Source organism: Octopus sinensis, linkage group LG3 (genome assembly GCF_006345805.1).
Source record: "Octopus sinensis linkage group LG3, ASM634580v1, whole genome shotgun sequence".
NCBI classification, from domain to species: Eukaryota; Metazoa; Mollusca; class Cephalopoda; order Octopoda; family Octopodidae; genus Octopus; species Octopus sinensis.
In genome coordinates, this window is record NC_042999.1 from 159,798,575 (window position 1) to 159,818,574 (window position 20,000).

General features: G+C 32.2%; 1 protein-coding gene across 20 annotated transcripts in view; it reads right to left on the minus strand.

Moving 5' to 3' along the window:
* LOC115209071 (rho guanine nucleotide exchange factor 7) overlaps positions 1-20,000 on the minus strand; it is a 339,379-nt gene that overhangs the window by 47,910 nt on the left and 271,469 nt on the right. For 14 of the 20 annotated variants that reach the window (XR_004998405.1, XM_029777152.2, XM_036501550.1 and 11 more), the window contains one exon: positions 7,208-7,282. The exons of 5 other annotated variants lie outside the window; for them this stretch is intronic. Coding sequence is in view for 14 of the 15 variants with exons in the window: in XM_029777152.2 (XP_029633012.2) it covers positions 7,208-7,282 (75 nt within the window). In the remaining variant the exon portion in view is untranslated. Of the gene's footprint in view, positions 1-4,723; positions 4,762-7,207; positions 7,283-20,000 lie in introns of those variants that run through there. One more of the 20 variants, XM_036501564.1, reaches the window with a different exon arrangement.

The following is a 20,000-nucleotide window of genomic DNA, read 5'->3' on the forward strand; positions in this document are numbered from 1 at the left end:
TGAAGGAGCAAGAACTCCTGAAACATGCACTCATATCCCTCCCTTATCTATTTTTTAAATCTTTGATCGCATTGTTTACATAGATGTAGGCGGAGGAGTGGCTATGTGGTAAGTAGCTTGTTTACCAACCACATGGTTCCAGGTTCAGTCCTACTGCGTGGCACCTTGGGCAAGTGTCTTTTGCAATAGCCTTGGGCCGACCAAAGCGTTGTGAGTGGATTTGGTAGACGGAAACTGAAAGAAGCCCGTCGTGTACATATATATATATGTATATATATATATATATGTGTGTGCGTGTATGTTTGTCCCCCTAGCATTGCTTGACAGCCGATTATGGTGTGTTTATGTCTCCATCACTTAGCGGTTCAGCAAAAGAGACCGATAGAATAAGTACTGGGCTTACAAAGAATAAGGTCCCGGGGTCGAGTTGCTCAACTAAAGGCGGTGCTCCAGCATGGCCGCAGTCAAAATGACTGAAACAAGTAAAAGAGAGAGATGTATTCAGATACAAAACATCAGAACTTTCAGTGCTGGCTTTAGATTCTATACAAAATCCGTAGAGATAAACTTAAAAGTGATATGTATTTATATATATATATATAATGTATACATGTATTTATATACACATATGTGCATATAATGGACTCTCGCATTGAAGACAATGTATGAGTGTTCAGCAAGAAGACACTTCAAAAGACTTCCATGGGGGGCTTTCTGAAGTGGCTTGAGCACTATAAGTGTATTGAAGTGAGAGGATCCTACTTGGAAGAAGATAAGAGTTTTGTATATCTTTGAAATTAGTGTTTCTGCAAAAATTTCTGGAATACACGTTGTATGTGAGTGTGTGGTTAGATTTTCAAAAAGTAGTTTAGTACTCAATCAGTTAAGAGAGTAAAGATATTATACTAAAAACTATAAAAAGCCCTGTGGAATACAGCCACCCAGGGTTTCATGACTGAGCTATTAATTCATTCTGCCATTTATCAAGTTCTTAAATACAACAAGATGCTTTAGTAACTGCATTTGATGTAAGTGTTGTTTGGATGAGGATACACACTTAGAAAAAGACAGAGAGAAACACAGGGGAGATGATCAACTTCAGAGTAAATATAACAAGTGTGTTCTAAATATGAAAATTACATAAACCAACAGTGGATTGGTTTATGATGTATCTGTTGATTAATCTCTAATTCTTTTTAAGATGTATTTCTTAAAATGGGGACATAGAGAGAACAGTCTCACTCCTGGTATTTACAGAATCAATGGAGCTTCTGACGCTTTTTTTTTTTTTTTTTTAAATGACAGTTTTTCAAGCAAACATATAAAACAACCTTTTAACTTATAAATACAGAGTTTGATCTTAAACTTAGAAAGCATCTCCTATCTGATGTTTTAGCTGACAGTTCACATCTTTAAGTTTTAAGATTGATGCCAAGAGAGTTACTGGAAGTCTTTTTTCAGGGTGTCTGAAGGTTGAAAGATGGTGGTTGTATCTAGATGTAAATTATCCTTCCACCAATCCACTATAACACTTGATCTCTGTCCAGCAATTTAGTTACTTAACCATCTTGTTGTTTTTAACAGCTTGAGAAACGGAGAAATAAATTAATATCTTGGCCAGGAAACCTTGGGTAGCTGTATTTCAAAAGCTTTTTGTGGGTTTTATAAGAATTAATAATAATAATAATAATAATGTATATTTTAGACTTGTACTGTAGCTGAAGGTCAGTGCAGTTATGTGTGATTTATGATAGAGTGACAAAATAAAATAGCAAAATAATACTATATGAAAGTAACAAAAGCAAATTGTTGACTAAAGGCTTATTTGCTAGTTTAGGTTTCAATGCTAAGTCTGAGCAATTTTGATTACATGCTACTTCATCAGATGGAATGATTTGTGTTCTCATCAATAAATTTGATAGAGTAGGAAAGAAAGAAATCAGGTCAATTAGGTCATGTTTTTACTGTTCAAAGATATTTCACATGCATTTCCACACATGTAGCTCCCCCTTATGGTTCAAATTAGGGTTCTACTCTCTAATCAAGTGCACTTCCACAATCCTAAGGTTTGCAGCAGCTGTGTCTCTTGCTAAGATGTATGTATTTTTAAATATGTTTGGTATTGTAGCAATAACCATTTTAGCCATTTTGAAATGTGGCGCGATTCGGCAAAGACATTACATCATATTGCCAATTTGCGCCACATTTCAAAATGGCTAACAATTTTTCTGGCGAGAGGCTGATATAGCAATAACCATTTTAGCCATTTTGAAATGTGGCGCGAATTGTCAATATGACGTAATGTCTTTGCCGAAGAATTATCATTTTCGTTTTTTTCCCATTGGTTAATATAACTGCTCATATAAAGATTCAAAAAGTTTCGTAAAGAATATTTGTCCTGAATTTCGATTCTTTTTAGTCAAGCTGAACAGTTATAAAAACCCGGGATTTGGGGAAAAACTTTAGTGTTTGTGGGAAGTCACTTAACTCCACGACACTCACTCTTTTGAGACATCGGTAATTTTCATGCCATGTCTAGAGTTAATCACAAATCTATTTTGATTTGTAGGTTAAATTATTAGTTAGAAAAGAAGAGATTAGTTAATGAATTTATAGTTGTTCTTCTTCACGACAAAGTTCTTTCCTACTGTAAATAATATAAAATGTTATATTTATATAATAAAAACTAATTAAAAGAAAATGTTTCTCTTCATGTTTGTTTTTCAACTGAGCATAAATAAATATGCATTTCTGTAATCTTTAATTTATGTTTCTTATAGCAGTTTAAAAGGACACAAAGAAAATATTATACATACATGTCGTTAATATAACGTTTCATGCGTATATGTCTCTATGACGTTATAACTGTAGTTAGGGTTTTAGGTATAATGATAACACTTTAGTATAAGTGACGTTGAATCATTATATTCTCCCTTACTCAGAGAAAAGCCAAATAAAATAATATAACCTAAGAGAAAGCTTAAGGTAATAAAACAAAAACTGCCGTCGTATGTTAATCTGTGATGGGTGACGATGCTTTGTAAAAGCGTTCTGCTATGAGTAACGTCTGCAGTGGCAGGACAGTTTCTAAACCACATAGGTTTCTAAATACAGTAGCCAACACTATCTGGTGACTCTCTTTGATCTTACTGAACAGTAGCTAATGTGGTAGGTTTCTTGTGAGTTATAGTGTCAGCTAGGGAACAGGTAGTATCTTAGGACATAAGCACACTTTGCTCTTCTGAGGAGGAAAACCTATAAATTGGATCATCTAAATAGCAGTTGCAATTAGAAAAGCAAAACACTGTTACAGAGTAACATCTGCTAATACAGAATTACAGCGAATATTATCATGCTGTGGATGCATCAAGAAATACGTCTTAATGAGACACATGGATGGATACTGTTAACTTCCATATGAAATAAAGGTATACTTCATTAGAAAACAGAACCCCACTATAGCCTGCAAAGACAGAAGCGGGACACATTTAGAAAGATATTCAATATCTCTACTTGTTAAAGATATGTACGACTCTTAATTCACCCAGTTCCCTTTGCCTTACCCAGTTTATCAATGGCAAAATAGATCAGCCTGTCTGATGAAGATTCAAAAGTGCCAACGGATTTAGCATTAAAACTTAGATCCCCTAACAAGGTTTCCAGTTGACAGTTGCTTGTTATATTGATATGGTGTCATTTACACTTTAATATCAATCATACATAACTCCACTGACCTATTATTCTCTGTGTGTGTGTGTGTGTGTGTGTGTGTGTGCGTGTACGTACGTACTTCTACTTTTGAAAGATTATCTATTCTACACTATCAATATTCAATGAAGAATTAATAATTTTTTACTTTTGCTAATAGTTTTGTACTTCAAAATTCATGATGTTTTGGTGTGAGACGATAAAGAGAGTATGATAGTTATCTTACAGTGGTATATATATATATATATAACTAGAATAGAAAGTAAGAGTGCACAATCAGTTATACTTGTTTTGTTTTTTACTTTCTTTGAGTAGAAATGTAAGCAATATTTTACAACATTGAACAGCAAGCATTTGTTAAAGCAGATTAGATATGAGAAATATTTCTGTCAAAGATTTAAAGATTTATTTTTTTGTTTCTTCAATTCCATCAACAATAAATCTATATATAATAAGATAGCACAGTATAAAATATACACAGAAAACAATTGGATTATTCACTGAAAGACATGTATGCCATGTATATGAAGATTGCCAAACCACACAATGAAAACATGCAATTTAAACCACAAAGTAGCGCCTTTGGTAACATGCAAATCATCCTCAACTTAAAACTCTCAAACTTAGTACAGATGACTTTATATCAAGTTAAGAAAGACAACAACAAAAAAAAAAAAACTGAGTTTATAAAATGAAGCAACCAAGAACATAATATAGACAGTTCGCTTTGTGATTTATGTGTCATTTCTTTATTTAATTTTCATTTCCTTGATATAAAGAACATTTGGAATGTAGAGAGATTTTATTATTTTCTTTTCAGAAATATTTCTATGTTTTGCATATTATTGCTGTCTACAGCATTAACTAAACTTCAGATAAACTTCAGATATTCTAGACCTAAACACAATTCATATTATCTAAATATAGAATAATTTGTAGATTATTATTATTATTATTATTATCATTGTTAATGATGGTACATCTACAGCAACCTCCTTGAAAACTAAAACAGTGGTATTTGTAAATTTAATCATTTCCTTTCTCCTTTGGTACCTACGAGTGAATATTGAATTGTCTAAAGAGGAATAAGTCTTGCAAAGCATATAACCACAATATATTAAATGAAAATAAAATTATTCACCTTACTTTTCCCCACAAAGCATTTTATTTTGGTGTATGTGTATATATATATGTACACATGCATATTTTCATGCCTCCTAACACTAGATTTTTCCACTAATGAAAAAGGAAGTTTGCATGGGAGTACTACCACTTATGTATTTCAATAATCATAGTTCTACTCTTTGAGTAACTTGGTTTTAAAAGTGTCAGTGTCATCAAGTTTCAAATACGTTAGATTAGTTATCAGAAGTTAATATTCTTGGAGTGAGTAGAGAGTCGAAAGTTAACCCCAAAGGCATTCCAACCATGATCATTCTGCACTTCTCTGCTAAAACGTACTCTAGGCTATTTAATCCAATGTATCCTTTTATTAGGATGGCAAGATGTAGTTTGAAGGAGATATGGCTGTTAGACCTAACAGGTTAAACAACCATGTAAAACCATCCTCATTGCCAAATGTATAATTAATGCTACATGCAGTGCCTGCAACAAGCTTAAAAATATATAGCAATTGAGTGTTTCAAAGTCAACAAATCCTGGCTTCATCAACCTTGGGCAAGTGTCTTCTGCTATAGTCCCGGGCCGACCAATGCTTTGTGAGTGGATTTGGTAGACGGAAACTGAAAGAAGCCCGTCGTATATATGTATATATATATATGTGTGTGTGCTTGTATGTTTCTGTGTCTGTGTTTGTTCCCCTAGCATTGCTTGACAACCGATGCTGGTGTGTTTACGTCCCTGTTACTTAACGGTTCGGCAAAAGAGACCGACAGAATAAGTACTGGGCTTACAAAAGAATAAGTCCCAGGGTCGAGTTGCTCGATTAAAGGCGGTGCTCCAGCATGACCGCAGTCAAATGACTGAAACAAGTACAAGAGTAAAGAGAGTATACCCTGAAGCATTCTCCTCTGTGGAGCCAAAATCTGAAGCTTCAAACTCACCTTGTTGGAACACACACAAATCTTTACCTGAGGGCTAAAAACATTTGCTTAAAAGCACAAGACCACACAGGGTAGTTGTGGAGACATTCCCTTCATCTCTTCTAATGTCACTGCTTGATGCAAGGCAGACTTTATTGGCCACCACTATAAAACTACCAACTAGCCATAGCAGGTGTTACATTTTGATGATTTCCACATCTTTTTTTGAGGATAAACTCAACTACATTAAAGTTTTTGGCAGAGATACACATCATGAAACTGATGATCTACCAAAGCTAATGTGGGAAGAAATTCCTGACACATGGTTGAAAGATGCAACTCAGTTGTAGCTGCTTGAATAAGTGTTAATGTTGATTTTTTTGATTTTCCATTACTTTTAGCTTCAACAAAACTTACAAAGTGTAAATAAGAACAGTTATAATTAGATGTATGATCAAATGAAGGATTATATTTAATGGCGTTTCTATGTCTAGGTAAAGAGAAAAAGAAATCTAAAGACAAAAGCTTTATTTCATCAGTCTTTATTGGTATTTATGAATGATACTAAGTCTAATTGGTAATGTAAATAAAGGATTCAACAATAACTTTAAACTAAATGATAACATGCTTTTACCACATAATATCATCAGATTAATGTATGTAAGTATATATATATATATATATATATACATATATATATATAAAGTGGGGTTGTTGTGTGTGTATAAATATATATATATATATAATATATATATATATATATATACACACACACATACATATACCGATTGATATTAATTCTAACAGGTGTAGACATGCACTAAAATATAAAATTATTCAATGATACGATTGATAACATTTTTATCAAGAAATTATTTTAACTTTCAAAATAAACATTATCAAAATTGTTTTTAATAAATTGACATGCAGCAAACGTGTAGTTATATTGTAAAATCAAAAGTTGTTCATTGCTATTTTAGTGGAGTAATGTTATTTCTAACTAAAGCTAAAAGGAAAACCTCTTTTTACAGTTGACATCTGATTGCATAACGTTTATAAATATACATACATGTTGATGTTAAAATAATTATAATCCAAGTTTTCGCCAAAGAATAAATGCAGTTCTCTGAAGAGTTACACTGAGACTTATGGAAAATTGACACACCTAAGAATTTCAAACATGTTTTTAAAATAAATGAAGTATTTTAGTTCCGTAAGTTTGAGCGCTTTATATAAACAAAATTTTTATTCTTTGATTTAACTCTCACCTATCTGGGATAATTTAGTGAGTTGAAATAATTAATCAATTATATTTTTTAACTAAATCAAAAGACAAGCTGAGGTGCAAGTAACAAATTAAGACTCGGTGATGAACACACTAACAAAACAAATTAGTAGTGAGACTAAAATTGTGGTATGTCAAAGTCAGGCCTGTGGAAAGTTCTAGTAACACTTACCAGTTACTGGACATAGTCGCAATTTGTTATTTCTCTGAATTGGAGCAACCATCTCTTGGATGTTTTTCTTTAGACCTGCATGAAAAGTGTGAGGGGATAAGGGAGAACTGAATATATCAACAGACCAATGACACAGCTGAATAGGAGCAGACATCATGTTCCTCATTAGGTTTTGCCAGATGAAAATATAAGTAAAATAAATAAAATATCATGCCCAAACACTTGATTAAATGAGTTTTGCAACAACATCTGGTAGCTTTCAATGATCAAAAACAATCCAACATAAAGTATCGGCTCAACAACAAATCTATCCACTTTACAAGTTCATGTGGATAGCATGAAGGGGTGGGGGGAACAGAAGTAAAACCTATGAAATAATCTAAATTAAATAAACTGTATAATAATGAGATTATTATTTTTAACCAAGTATAATAGAATTAGCTAAATTAATTGAAAATATGTTTACATCTGAGTTACATGAACTAAAAATATATTTATAAACCAACATAAAAATAAATCATTACATAAAAAAAAAGAATGAAAACACTTTTAAGAAGTCTATAGCAATCAAACAAACCTTTTACATAATAACCCTAATATGAAGATTTCTAATACACAACCTTTAAAAATCTTAATAAGAACACTGGCAGTTTTTTTAATTAAATCCTAAAACCATTCACACATATTGTTAGCACTATACTACTTTGAGTAGAGATTAAGATTTCATTAACTTTTTATCCGCTAAAATTGAGGGCCATCTTATGACATCTACCGTAATGTTGAAATTATAATTTTTTTTTCCCCTTTATTACCAAGTGAATTTTGTAAGGAGAATCAACGTGTTTTGCTGAACATGTAATATGAAATTTACAGCAATGTTGATGTACTTGAACGGCAAAAAAATGAAGTGGAAAACTGCATACAAAAGCACTGACTCTAGCTTGAACATACATTAACATTTAAATCCTTGCTGTGCCTTTTCTATATAAATCTCCCAATCCTGTGAGAAACCAGAGATTTTTGTATGAAATATGGTTAGTCCAGTATAGAAACTATAAAAACATAACCACTGCATGAATTTAGATAAAATTTGATGATGATAGGATGTAATATTTGTAAGTGTACATTCTATATGTGGCTTTTACCTATTGTCATGGCACTTTCACATCCCAAAGTATGTTGAATACAGGTAAGTTGATTACATGTAGATGTTTTCACATATTTACAAAATATTGATTCTTGGGCATTGATTTCTTGACCCAGAATTGAATTTGTTCTCCAGTAATCACTAAAACTTGGAAGCCACACAACTCCCATTTGAAGAAGCATTCTTAAGTATGCCTTGATATCCTCCATTCAAAGATTTGTAAGGCCGATATGACTAATAAATTAGTGTTCTCATACATCAACCAGTATGCTGAGGCTCGACATGTAAAATATATCAGTAAACTAATTTCTTATCTTAATATCCTTATCATTAACTAATGAAAAAATCAATACTTTGATCAACTATGTGATCACTTCACTCCTGTTCAGAACTAAAAAGCCCAATTATTACTTCCATGCAGTTGTATACAGATGATACTGAAATGTCACTCTGGTTGCTTTTTTACAAGTCTAAGTTCTCTTTCTCTAACTAAATTAATAATAAATAATATCACCAAATTCTAGATCATCACTTGCAGTTTCAGCTGCTATGGTACTTGAAATAGAAGAAAAACATTCACTTAAACTACAGAAAATAAATGCATATGATGCAAACCGAGTTTTTTGACTAAAATGAAACTAAACTTTGTTTCTCACACAGAAGAGTGGTTAGGTCCTGTTTTTCAAACCCAAACAACCACACATTTTGAATTGCAGCTATATGCATTTCAGGACTTGGCGGCAGTTGTGAATATTTGTACAAAAAAGAGAAAATCAATAACTAATTTTGCCTTCACTAGAAAATCTAATCAGATGTCCAGTTTACACTAAGTCAAAATATTTAATCAAAAAGATAACACCTTGTGTGCATACATAACAATTACAAACAAGGAAATTAAGAGAGTCAAGTGTAACACAAGAGAATTCTAGTTGGGGAAGAAATAAGTTCAGATGAAATATCCAAAACATAAACTACTCAGTAATTGAAAACAATAAATAAGAAAGATATTTAGATGAAGAGTGTGAATGGCTAGCAGTGCTGTTGCTTAGCTGGAATATCTTATTTGTATTGGACAATTCATTTGTGAATAAACCCATGAGAATATTTCTTTATAGATCTAGAAAATATTCTCTCAAAATCACCACAAACTAAATCAATATAGATAATCATTTTAAATATTTTCTTTCATCATTGTATTGTATAGGCAGCTACACTAAAGAGTCAGAGTCCTACAAATCATTTTAGATGAGCCCAGACCATAAATACAATTGTAAACAGTAGAATTAGAGTAGATGATTGAATATTATAAAAGCTTTCAGTTTATAACTTCAGACAAATGTAACTGAGAGTTATAAGTTGAAAACATCACAAGTTTGAATATTGTTGATATTGAGCTACAATTTAATGTCTGCCAACTAAGCAATTTCACAGTATTCGGGGCAGATTACTATGATTGTCCATCCATAAAACAATGTTCTGTTATTCTATTGTGGTTAATGTTCTCAGCATTAAGGCATGTTGTACACAGGTCATCACAAGGCCTTACTAAAAAGATATAAAAGACTATCTCTAAATGGACCCTCACTGATATCCCATACATATAAGTATGGCCATCAGAGATTACGGGTTATTCACAGATTAAAAATGTTCAAAATGGTTGACAGTCAAAACGCAGTAAAAGAAATATACTGCATGATGCAATCAGCAAGATAATGATGAACTTGCTTATTCATGCTCATCAGCAGAAATCAAAACATTTTCAGGAGAAAAAGAGGTTGACTACTTCAATTTCTTGCTTGTGTTGAGTGATCTGGATTATGAAGGATAATCCAGGAGAGAAATAATAGAGCTCATGATTATTCAACATCAATCTTTTTTTTTTAAAGTACCTAGTTGCAACTCATTGGAAATTTTAGAACTTCCCACCTTATGAATGTTCTTTAGCAACTTTTCTTGACAAGGATCAACAGTAACCTATTTGACACCATAGCTTTATTGCATGATATCAACACATTATTTTTATTTTTTTTAATTATACAAGTTACCTATAAGTAATTAAGTGTGATGTTAAATATAAAAAAAAAGAAACTGCAATACCATTTGCAAAATAAAGTTGAGGTATTGCATAATTTCTTTTACATCTGTTTATTTTTTTCAAGAGAAGAAATAACCAGTTACATCACAAAACTAGTCCCAGTATAATCTGAAACAGATCAATACAGTTTCTATTATTCAGAAATAATAATTTAAGAATTACTAATATATTAGCGTAATTAGTATAAACTAATTGAATATTACAGTTAGTCTTCTGAAAAAATCCTTAAATTACTTTCATAGCATATTTCATGGAATCATGATAGACTGTTCATTATACAGATGACAACTTTAACAATAAAATTTTTTAAAAACTAATAATAGGGAGTGAAAACACACATACTTCAAAACATTGATGAGACAGACTTTCTATTAACTCATAAAAGATTTTATAGCAACACTACCAAATAAAGTTAAGTTACTGATGACCAGTTGTTTAAAGTTTAGCAAACCATGTGTTTTCAAGTATTTTATGCAACTGAAAGATTTTGAAGAAGTCCAAAGAAGCCAACTAAAAGAAATGAATTTCCAGTTTCTTCTCATCGCAAAAACATTTCAGCTTGATCTTATTAAGCAAACTTTCGAAAATCAGATAGTAAATTTTTGCGTTGTGGGTAGTTATCAACGTGACAAAGCTAATACATTATTATGGAGAAGAAAAATGACTTAGGAACAAAGAAAATAATGTTAAGATGTTTGTCAAAATCCACTTTATGTTAAAGTTCAAGATAAAAAAAAATATAAGTTTTCATCATTTATCTCAATAAGGGACACAAATATTTCTAGAATTTAGATATTACAACATAAAAATAAGGCAGAAGTCAAATAAAGTTGAAGACTTTTTTTTATTTCTTTATATAAACCCACTCCAAAAGACTCAAAAGGTCAGAAATGTATGAACAGAATTTTGCATTCACTTACTATTATTATTAATTTGATACTTCAGTTTTTGTTTTTTTTTATGGGGTGGGAGGCTGTTGTATTTGTTGTGCATCTCAATTTCACTTTTTTTAATGTCATTTTAAAACATGACCAATAAAAAAAAAACAAAAAAATAAAGGCTGTTGAAAAAGATTTTTTGAAACATTTATTTTTTTACACAGTTGTAAAAAAAGATAAGCATTTTAAAAACATTTCATTGGGTGGAATAAATGGTCATAGAGGTATGAAGTCTTGTAGCACAAGTGGGAAGGAGGGGCTACAAAATAGTTTTGGTTAGTATTTCCTTGACAACATAAGCACATCAACAAGTAGACAAAGATTTAAACTGTAATATAACAGTGTTTTTACAGAAATTTTTCAAATTGCTTCAGTTAAAAATTGAAAACCTTTTTATTCTTTTTTTGTTTCCAAAAACAAAAACATCAAAAATACATATGGTAATTTTTAAGGGTGATCAATGACGTGTCAAAATAGACAACTATATTCACAACCAAATCTAACAAAACATTATCTCTCCACAGATTGGAGCAATCCAAGTGAGGTCAATAAATAAGTTATTTACATCAAACAATTTACAACTGACAAGGAAGTAAAGGCTTTGTCTTTGTTACTACAAAGAATTTCATGAAATAGTACCTGATAGTTTCGAAAATTGCACTACTCATTAGCTTATAAATTTTATCTGGAATGTCTGTTTACATGAAGGCTAAAAGCAAATTTAAAATAACCATCAAGGTAACATTTTGCTGACCTTTTTATACAGCTAGGCATTATTCTTCAGACATTACTATTTCTTTATTGTGAAAGAAATATTATAGAAGAGAAAAAAAAAATCAGAGAAATGAAAGTAAAAACAATTCACAAGGTTGAAAATAATTTTTTTTAATGTTTTTATTTATGGAATTTTATTTTAAAAAGAAAAAAAACTATTTGCAGTGAGTTGGATCAACAAAATAAGATTGAGAAGATATGTTGAGATTACTACAGTTATTTTTTTTTTATTGTTTGGTAGTTATATATTTAAGTATAATTCAGGAACAAGAATAGGGAATACATAATGCTTATACCCCCAAAAGATCAGAGACTGTTTAGAACAAAGGGGAGAGTCTTAATTGTTGAATAGATAGCCAAAAGTAAAAACAACTGAGTAAAGTTCTACACATACACCCCACACACGTCTTTTTATTATTATTTTCAATGAATAAAAAGTTACAAAAGTGACTCAGGGGCTGAGAGTTTCACAATCGGCACTTTTCAAAATGACTTCAAATCAGGGAAATTGTTTCTTTATACAGAGTGTAAGTACAATTCTACTAGGAATGATCAATTAAAAATTAAAATCGCAGGATCATGTGAAAAATATATATTTTTTCAAATAGACTGCCCATTAAACAGAAAGAAGTCTTGGGAGGAAATAAAATGCAGCAAAAAGGAAAAAATGCAATCACATACACAATATATTTCTACACATATACACACATCAGTTCATGTGCACATACATACATGTATGCGATTAGGTATACACATAGATGCACACACACACACACACACACACACATTAAATATATACATCGCGTTATGCTAAGAAGCAGTGCACTGTACCGGAATTTGCCCCAAGTCAAATATAACAAGCTACTCCAAATCATTCACTATTAAAACTTAAATACACACACACACACACACACACAGGGGAAGAGGGTGTTTAAAATTTAGACCCATATTTGACGAACACTTTGTTGAAAGCCAGACCTGGATAAGCATATCAGATAAGCACATAAAAGCACTATCCGCTCGTGTCCGTAGCCAGCCTCGGCTGGCCCCCGTGCCAGCGGCACGTAAAAGCACTATCCATTCGTGTCCGTTGCCAGCCTCGCCTGGCCCCTGTGCCGGTGGCACGTAAAAGCACCATCCGTTCGTGTCCGTTGCCAGCTCCGTCTGGCACCTGTGCAGGTGGCACGTAAAAAGCACCCACTACACTCACAGAGTGGTTGACGTTAGGAAGGGCATCCAGCCGTAGAAACACTGCCAGATCTGACTGGGCCTGATGAAGCCTTCTGGCTTCACAGACCCCAGTTGAACCGTTCAACCCATGCTAGCATGGAAAACGGACGCTAAATGATGATGATGATAGTAAGAAACATAAGGAATCATGAAGAATAAATCATTACAGTCATACTCATTTCAACTGGTAAATCCTGAGTTTGCATTGAAAGATTTCATATAAGATTCCGAAGTATATTGGAAAGACATATAAAGAATGGAGAAATATACATCTTCAATTAAAATTTTCCTGTATATAAGATTCCAACTGTTTCTGTTGAATAAGTGTCTTAGTATCCCCAGATGTGACAGTTTTTGTGCAGAACCATCTCATCTACGGATCCGAAGACACTTATACAATTGACACTCATACAATAGAAGCACGTGTTGGAACCTAACATGCCTGGGAAATTTTAATTAGAGATGTATAACTTTCCACTCTTAATGATACACACACAAATCATATGACATTCAAGTTTACATAAGTATCAATTTGTATTGTGAATAGAAATATAATTACATATTTTCCTAATTATATAATGCTGCTGTATTTTATAATGAGCCTCTTAGCAGAGATGGCTTTAAATACAGGATAGAATATATCCCTCCACAAAGATCCCCTGATGTTAAAAACATTAGGTAAAGTTATATGGCAGAAACTTTCACTTTCACACACGCACATTCCAGTTTGAGCATCAGGTCTAATATCACCAGATTCTTCCCTCTAGCATAAGTTCCACAAGATTTTTAGCAGATATTACTTCAAAGTCATGGTTGCATAATATAATTTCATCTTTTCTTTAACGAGACCAGGAAGCGATTAACCCCACCCCCTTCCCACCATCTCTCACAAATGAATCTTCACCTCAGTGCAACTGCTCTATCAGGAGAAGATGCCTTCTACATGGTGAATGCATTCCAAAAAAGTGTTGTTTTACCATGCCAAGATTTCCCACCAATGATGACAACAATGACACAAAATGCTATATAGGCCTTTCTAAGAACACATTCAAATCCAGCCATTCAGACTTGAAGAGAAGAGATCGGTAACAACATTTTCAAAATACATGTGAAGTTTAGAAAACAAAGGCATCTCCAACTGCAAAATCAAATGGAATAGTTTCAAATTTACTCCAGCTTATATCAAAGACAACAAATGTTATCTTTACTTGTTTGCAAAATTCAATATACTTACACAAAGTCTCAATCTAATAAATTCTAAATTAGAGTTCATTTCTTCATGGCAATTCCAAAGGGAATTCATTCTACAATTCTTCAAGCTACTCACTGAATGATATTATACATGGCTTTACGACCTTTGATGTTTTACACACCTGCTTTTCATCCTGCACTTATATATTCATCTCTTTGCCTATGGTTCCCTACTCTTACACAATTCCACTTTTATAAATACCATGTTTTTATACAAATGCCCTTTCATATGAATTACTTATCTAATATCACATTCAATTACAACTTAAATGCACACAGACACACATACACACAGAGGAGAAGAGGGTGTTTAAAATTTAGACCCATATTTGACGAACACTTTGTTGAAAGCCAGACCTGGATAAGCATATCAGATAGTAAGAAACAAGGAATCATGAAATATAAACCATTATAGTCATTCGCATTTCAACTGGTAAATCCTGAGTTTGCATTGAAAGATTTCATATAAGATTCCAAAGTATATTGAAAAGACATATAAAGAATGGAGAAATATACATCTTCAATTAAAATTTTCCAGCATATCAGATTCCAACTGTTTCTGTTGAATAAGTGTCTTAGTATCCTCAGATATATATGTACATGTGCACCTGTCACAGTTAATGAGCTGATTGTGCATTTTCAATTATCTGACAAGCAAGGAGATATACTTTACTGTTCTGTTTTTAAAACCCACTGAAGATAGTACTTCTTTTTTATTACTTCTTCAGCAAGTAAAAAAAAAAAGTACTGGTGTGGGTACTAGCACCATATAAAAAGTACTGGTGCCACATAAAGACCACTGGTGATGGTGCCATGTAAATGGCACCCAGTACACTCTGTAAAGTTGGCTTTAGTAAGGGCATCCAGCTGTAGAAACCAAGCCATAACAGGCTACAGAACCTGGTGCAGCCCCTGGCCATCTAAACCGTGCCAGCATGAAAACAGATGTTAAGTGATGGTGATGATGATTTTAATAGCTTCTTTCATTAATTTAAATTATTTGACTTCTTCATATAATGATATATATCAGTAGCACTCAATCTGTTCAGATTTATACATCACTTGGGTTTTACACTTTGCTGTATTCCACATGTAGGGTATGAGTGTGTCTAAGTGCATATATATATATATATTATATACATACAATATACATATATATGTGTCTATGTCTGTGTTGTATGGATATGAGTATATATACAAATGCATAGATGTGTGTTCACATGTATGCATGCAAATGTATATATGTATATACACTTAAATCAATGTGGGTATATATGTGTGAGTGTGTGTGCACGTGCATTTGTATATACATATATATACACATACCATATATTTTGTATATGTGTGTGAGTATGTGTGTCAGTGTGTAGAAAGAGATATGTGCATGTACGAATAAGCACTTTTCACTGCTGTTTATCTCCTCTCAAGTCATCTGCATAATGAACAGTCTATTTGTACATATGTACTTTCCACATGACTCCACACCAACACCATTCAATTTTCAGTTGAACTGAACATTCCAGAAAGAAATGTAATTTATCTTTATATCTTTATATATAAAAGTGAGGTTGTGTGCTGTCTGTCTCCTACGATTTAGATTCCTAACTACTCCCACATTTTGCAGTGCAGTTTAACCAAAACCGGGTATCTTATAGTCGTGATTCATATCGAGCCCTTCTGGGTATTAGCGCGCGCCTACGATGAGTCTACGATTTTAAAAAAAATTTACCATCAATTTTTCCAATTTTTAATGCATTTTAGGCATATATAAGGGAAGTAACTCTCTAAAAATGTATTATTAAATCTCAGAACGTAAAAAGCTACAGTAACATCCCCCCCTTGTGGTTAGCCATATTGAGATGGCTATTATACTTTACATCTCTAAAAATGCTTATATAGTTATTTCCCTTACAAACCCGAACAACGCCGGGCGATACTGCTAGTTCTATATAAAAACAAGCTTGAAGTCAGTTTAGGAAGAGTGGTGTAAAAAACAAACTCTCTTTTGTAACACCAAAGAAACAATACCAGAACCGGGACACTACAGCAAGATATGGCACTCTGACCCAGTCAGACCTTACAACACGTGCTAGCATGGAAAACGGACATGCTGATGGGGATGATGATGATGGTGGCACATGCCAACACATGTATATGTGTACACACACACACACACACAAATATATCCTTTTTTATGTATGTGTGCATGTACTTATATATCTATATGAGCATGTGAGTGTTTTAATATGCATTTATATGCAAGGATATATATAATCATATCAAAAAGGGAAATGGAATATAATTAAATTAAAAATATTCAATCAAAATTTACATTTCCAGTGGTCTAACGTGCAAAAAATTTGTCGAAAAGACTATATATTAATTATACACATAAGGAATCTACACCTAGAGTGAACATTCAGCACATTAGAGAGTCACAAAAATAATGGATAAGATTCGACAGGAACAAAAATTTTAAAATGTTTTTCATTTCCAAATTTTGTTCCTGTCGAATCTTATCCATTATTTTTGTGGCCCTCTAATGCGCTGAATCTTCACCCTAGGTGTAGATTCCTTATGTGTATAAAATATATATATATATATATATATATATATCTTTGCTTATTAGGGTCGTGCTCCAGCATGGCTGCAGTCAAATGACTGAAACAAGTAAAAGGAATATATCCATTTATGTATATAAATGCATAGGCAATGTATGTAGGGACAGAAACAGATGAATACAGAAATAGCGTAAGAGAGAGACTGAGAATACGCAGGCGTAGATGTTGAACCAAAATTTAAAATGACTTCAAACCTAGTGTATTCTTGTTTTTTTACAAAAATAATTTATTTAAATATTTATGTTTTATTGGCTAAACTGGCAAAATGACCATTCCTAAATACAACAATAAATTTATTTTGATATACCACTGAAAACAATTCATGATACATTACCACTGAAAATACAAATTTCTGACTACATTGTAAGAGGATGAGATAATTTCAATCAAGGCAAAATGTTGCACAATAATTGGCAATGAAATAAACTGAAGGGGATAGAAATCAATTCTTAACGATCACTTGAAAGAATTTTATGGTTTACAGTAATAAAATGAAAGTTTAATAACAACAATTTAAGAGTTTATACAACCAATTCCTTTCAGAAGGAATAACATATTTCAAAAGAACATTAAACATCTCTGTTGAAACACAGATATTTTACAGATTAACTTCGTTTATGAATGGAAAAGAGAGAATGAGGTGATTTAGTTGATTTACATGGATATTTTCTTAAATTAACAATTACTTCATATGACATTCACTGTTTGAAAAATTTTGAAAAAACTTCAGTGTTATTGAAAAAAAAAAAAAGCAATAAAGATTCAGTCGTACATTTAAAATCTTGAATTAATTTCAAAGCAAGAAATGAAGGCACAAAAATATAATATTAAATTGCATTTTAATATAATTTCAATTTTTGAAAAGTATTTTAGCACTTGAAATTATTTTCAACACTTGTTTCATACTTTCTACTTTGAAATTCCTTTCACTTAGTTGAAATATCTTACATGACACTGAGAGAAATCACCAGAAAAACCCCTAAGAAACCTGAGATTTAGTTCAACAGTGACATCCAAATTTGAATTAAAAAAAAATTTTAAAAAACAATTACAAGTAACAATTATTCATTTACAACAATTATCTTAAACATCTAATAAAACTTTTCGCTATACACAAACCTGAATGAGCACATATCAATTAATATGAGATTTACATAAGCTAGTGAGCTGGCAGAATCGTTAGCATGCCAGGCAAAATGATTAGCAGCATTTTGTCCAACTTTATATTCTAAGTTCAAATTCTGCCGAGGTCAACTTAGCCTATCATTCCTTTCGGGGTCAATAAAAAAAGTACCAGTTAAGCACTGGGGTCGATATACTCAACCTAACCCCTCCCCCAAGATTGCTGACTTTGTGCTAAAATATGAAACCAGTATTAGATTTACATGATTATATACATGCATGGCTTTGGAGAGTTTTAACTCTTCTTTCTAGCAAATGGGTGTATATTGTACCCTGACTTTTAAGATATGTGTGTATATATATATATACACACACATACACACACATGGAAACTGAAAGGAGCTTGTCATATATATATATATATATATATATATATACATACACACACACACACACACACACATATATATATATATATATATATATATATATATAATAATAAATATTAGGGAATATATCCAAATTTACAGGGAAAAAATCAGATTTAGGATTAAATCCAATTTTATAGTAAAATATTATAAATATTATTTGAGACAAAACCACTATTTTGCAAAACAAACAAGGAAAGACTTAATCAATAAATTTTATGTATTGATTAAGTCTTTCCTTGTTTGTTTTGCAAAATAGTGGTTTTGTCTCAAATAATATTTTATATATATATATATATATATATATATACACACATATATATATATATGCTTGTATGTATAAAAATGTACCTTGTTAAAATTGCTTTGTACTTCACAGAGGATACATCCAATATTTAAAGCTCTATATTTTCTATTACACTTCAATATCTACCTCATTAAAATTGTGCATGGCATCATCATCATCACACAAGCACTTTAGTTGTATAGAAAAGCTGTAATATATGCAGAGTAAAATTCATTGGAAAACCACAATGAAAATGCAAGTAATATTTAAATAACTTCATTTGCTGCCACATACTGAGAAGTGCAGCAATCCTTCTTGAGAATTTTACAGACTTATAAATAAGGAATGAAGGGATTTAAATAATACTTGCATTGTTTTCCTAGACTTTTTTCTATGGCATATATACTCACATAGGCATATGGGTTTACATATACAGACACACAGATATACCCAGGAGATATCTAACTACCTATAAGGATTATATATATATAGGAGTGGCTGTGTGGTAAGTAGCTTGCTTACAAACCACATGGTTCCGAGTTGAGTCCCACTGCGTGGCACCTTGGGCAAGTGTCTTCTACTATAGCCTCGTGCCGACCAAAGCCTTGTGAGTGGATTTGGTAGATGGAAACTGAAAGAAGCCCGTCGTATATATGTATATATATGCATGTGTGTATATGTTTGTGTGTCTGTGTTTGTCCCCCCAACATCGCTTGACAACCGATGCTGGTGTGTCCCCGTAACTTAGCGGTTCGGCAAAAGAGTCCAATAAGTACTAGGCTTACAAAGAATAAGTCCTGAGGTCGATTTGCTTGACTAAAAGGCGGTGCTCCAGCATGGCTACAGTCAAATCACTGAAACAAGTAAAAAACAAAAATATATCTATATATACATACATGCA